This window comes from Eptatretus burgeri, chromosome 8 (assembly GCF_056783735.1).
Source record: "Eptatretus burgeri isolate ZD-2024b chromosome 8, Ebu_testis_v1, whole genome shotgun sequence".
Classification (NCBI taxonomy): domain Eukaryota; kingdom Metazoa; phylum Chordata; class Myxini; order Myxiniformes; family Myxinidae; genus Eptatretus; species Eptatretus burgeri.
The window spans coordinates 18184142-18188026 of record NC_140968.1 but is presented as its reverse complement, the minus strand read 5'-3'; the positions used below and the strand labels follow the sequence as shown (position 1 = coordinate 18188026).

Below are 3885 nucleotides of genomic sequence, written 5' to 3'. Positions count from 1 at the left end.
AAAATGAAAATACTTTTAATGATTTTGAAAAAAACTTCCGTTTATTAGCCTGTTGGTGTTCTGATTTAAAATATAACCATGAGGCCTTGTCTCTCACAGAAAACTTCCTCATCTTCACGGCATGAACTGAAAACACTTTAAAAAAAACTTCCCCATTTATTGGCTCACTCTTTGAATGGAATGATAATATAAAAGAAATGTTTTAATCTGTGTCTCAATGGGACAGAGATCTTAATTATAATCCCAATTTAAGTCGGTCCCTTAAGTTAGTCCCAATTTAACATTGGGTGGTGGGGGGGGGGGTTGAAGGGTGGAAGAGGGGAAGGGGGCAGAGACGAAACTCCTGGTTCGAGCTTTTGAGCCTTGAGACAGAGTTTTTTTTTTCAATTCATTTGTATTATCCCAGTCTCCGATTTAGAGGTTTCGGGGTGAAATAAGAGTCCCCCCCCCCCCATTCATATGCATGGGGTAAACGGGGAGAAAATTAGACTCCTGTTTCAGGCTTTTTAACCTTAAATCAGAGAGTTGCCCCTTTTTCCCCATTCATTTGAATGACTGCACTAGAAACCCCTTTAATCTACGACTTGTATGTATTTTATCGTTTTTGTATCAAGCACCTCGATTTGTCCCCTGTAATTGTGACAGCATTAAGGAGTGGAAGTGACATCAATTGCATACAACCAATTGACCAGATTTATATTTACAGTGTTTTAAACTTCATGTCCTTTATTATTTTCAGATGTCTGTCCTGTAAATGTGGAATCCAGACACAAAGGTTTATCTTTCTCAGAAACTTTAAGATCTGCTTCTGAAAAGGAAGATGAAGATTTTGCTTCATTTGACAAATGGCAGTCCTGTCTGTTCTGCAGCCGGTGAGCAGAAACCCTCAAAATGAACATTCAATCTTTTGAATTCAAGGTTTCTCAATATTTTGAAATCACTTAATATTTTGCATTTTCAGTTTGACAAAAAAGGTAAAATAACTTCTTCTTCTTTGTTTTTGAAGAACAAACAAGAAGTCCAGTGGAACAGATAAGGTCCAGGAGCAGATTAAGAGTGAAGAAGATGTCTATTTTGAAGAAACAATTCCAAGAACCAGACTCACAACCTTCAAAATTCAAGTGCACATCTGGTGAAAACAGCACAAAGATCAATATTAAATTAAACAAACCCAAAAATGTGATCGAAAGGCAAATGCATTATAAGTGTAATATATGCAGTGTGGAAGTTACTTCACCAAGAAACATAAAAATACACATGAGGACCCACAGAGGAGAACGCCCCCACAAATGTTCCACATGTGATAAGGGTTTCTCTCATAAAGGCCATTTGAATGCACATATGAGGATCCACACAGGAGAGCGTCCTTTCAAATGCTCCATCTGTGATAAAGCTTTCTCTCAAAAAAGCTATTTGAAAATGCATCTGATCACCCATACAGGAGAGCGTCCTAACAAATGCTCCACATGTGATAAAGGTTTCTCTCATAAAGGCAATTTGAATGCACATATGAGGATCCACACAGGAGACCATCCTTTCAAATGCTCCTTATGTGATAAAGGTTTGTCTCATAAAAGTGGTTTGAAAATGCATCTGAGGACCCATACAGGAGAGCGTCCTGACAAATGCTCCATATGTGATAAAGGTTTCTCTCAAAAAGGCTCTTTGAATAAGCATATGAGGATCCACACAGGAGAGCGTCCTTACAAATGCTCAATATGTGATAAAGCTTTCTCTCAAAAAGGCGATTTGAAAATGCATCTGAGCACCCATACAGGAGAGCATCCCAACAAATGCTCCACATGTGATAAAGGTTTCCCTCATAAAGGCAATTTGAATGCACATATGAGGATCCACACAGGAGAGTGTCCTGACAAATGCTCTGTATGTGATCAAGGTTTCTCTCAAAAAGGCTCTTTGAATGCAAATATGAGGATACACACAGGAGAGCATTCTTTCAAGTGCTCCATATGTGATAAAGGTTTCTCTCATAAATGTCGTTTGACAATGCATCTGAGGACCCATACAGGAGAGCATCCTTACAAATGCTCCACATGTGATAAAGGTTTCTCTCATAAAAGCAGTTTGAAAGTGCATCTTAGCACCCATACAGGAGAGCGTCCTAACAAATGCTCCACATGTGATAAAGGTTTCTCTCATAAAGGCCATTTGAATGCACATATGAGGATCCACACAGGAGAACGTCCTTACAAATGCTCTCGATGTGATAAAGGTTTCTCTCAAAAAGGCGATTTGAAACTGCATATGAGGATCCACACAGGAGAGCGTCCTCACAAATGCTCTGGCTGTGATAAAGCTTTCTCTCGAAAAGGCGATTTGAAAATGCATCTGAGCACCCATACAGGAGGGCGTCCTTACAAATGCTCCACATGTGATAAAGGTTTCTCTCAAAAAGCCTATTTGAAAATGCATATGAGGATCCACACAAGAGAGCGTCCTTACAAATGCTCCATATGTCATAAAGGTTTCTCTCAAAAAGGCGATTTGAAAATACATATGAGGATCCACACAGGAGAGCGTCCTTACAAATGCTCCATGTGTGATAAAGATTTCTCTCGAAAAAGCCATTTGAAAATACATATGAGGATCCACGCAGGAGAGTGTCATTTCAAATGCTCCACATGTGATGATGGTTTCTCTCATTAAGGCAATTTGAAGAAACATATGAGGATCCACACACAAGGGCATACAGGAACGAGAAAATGAAGCATCCTTTATATACTTCGGAACAGAAGAAGGCTTCCAGGTTAAACACAAAAAAAATGTGCAAAATAATCAGCGAAGAGTATCTTTGCATAATAAGACTAATTCTGAAGTAATCCCTCTCTCCAACAAAACCAAAGCTATAAACCAACTTGCAGTGCCCGTATTCCACTACAGCCATGCAATTATAAACTGGTCACAATTGGAGATCAACAATTTAGACACCAAAACAAGGAAACTTGATCTATTCATAAGATCTTTTCCAAAAACCAATGCAAACTGAGGTTGTCGTCAGCAAGACAAGAAGGAGGCGACGGTATGATGGAGTTTAACCAAGTGCACAGAACACCGTGTGTCGGACGAGCGAAGGATGTGAATATCTCAACAGACTTTTGGATGAGATTTGTACAAGGGCAAGAAAACAAACCAGAAAAGGGATCCTTGCTCCATTGAGCATCAAACTTTAAAAAGAAGGTGCAATTGATGGATACGACACAGGAAAACAAAATAGAAACAAACCCAGCCGCGTTGATTGCAAAGAAAAAAAAAAGACTGCAAAAATAAATATCAGCAGATATACTCCAACAAATGGGAGAATGACAAAAGTGCAGGAAGATGTTAAATAGAGCTGGACAGATCAGGGATCGACAAGGAATGCTCCTTGGAATGGCAAAGAAGGTCAAATTAATTAGTATAGAGTACGAGTCATCATAAATGCTCAACATCAAGGACTCTACACCAATGCCTTTTGGAGAATTGCACGATTGAACCAATCGGACAAATGCAGGTTTTGTTGGGTAGAAACAGAGTGTACCAGTCACCTCCTTTTGGGATGTAAAAACAATTCCTGCCAGAAAAGCTGTACACAGAAAGACATGACGGCGTCTGATGAGTAATCCACTGGCACATTTGTAAACATTTCAACATCCCGGTCCCAGAACAATCATGGAAATGCAAACCAAGTCCGATCCTTGAAAATGAAAAAGTAATGCTCACTCATGACAAAATTATCCGGTCAAGTGTCGACATCAGAAACAAAGCGTTGCGTCTGCAAATGGTGCTCAAACACAAAAAGGAAAAGTCAGCATTGTTGATTGCGGTTTCAGTTCCCAATGACTTTTGGACTAAATGCTCCAAAAATCAGGAACATGAACAAATACC

At 39.4% G+C, this 3885-nt stretch overlaps 1 protein-coding gene across 1 annotated transcript in view; it reads left to right on the top strand.

The window, feature by feature from the left end:
• The window catches only part of LOC147021223 (uncharacterized), a 95049-nt gene extending 92322 nt beyond the window's left edge, over positions 1–2727 (top strand). The window contains 1 exon segment of the mRNA XM_085890425.1: positions 1191–2727. Within this exon segment, the coding sequence (XP_085746551.1) occupies positions 1191–2727 (1537 nt within the window).
• Positions 2728–3885: the final 1158 nt, after the last annotated feature.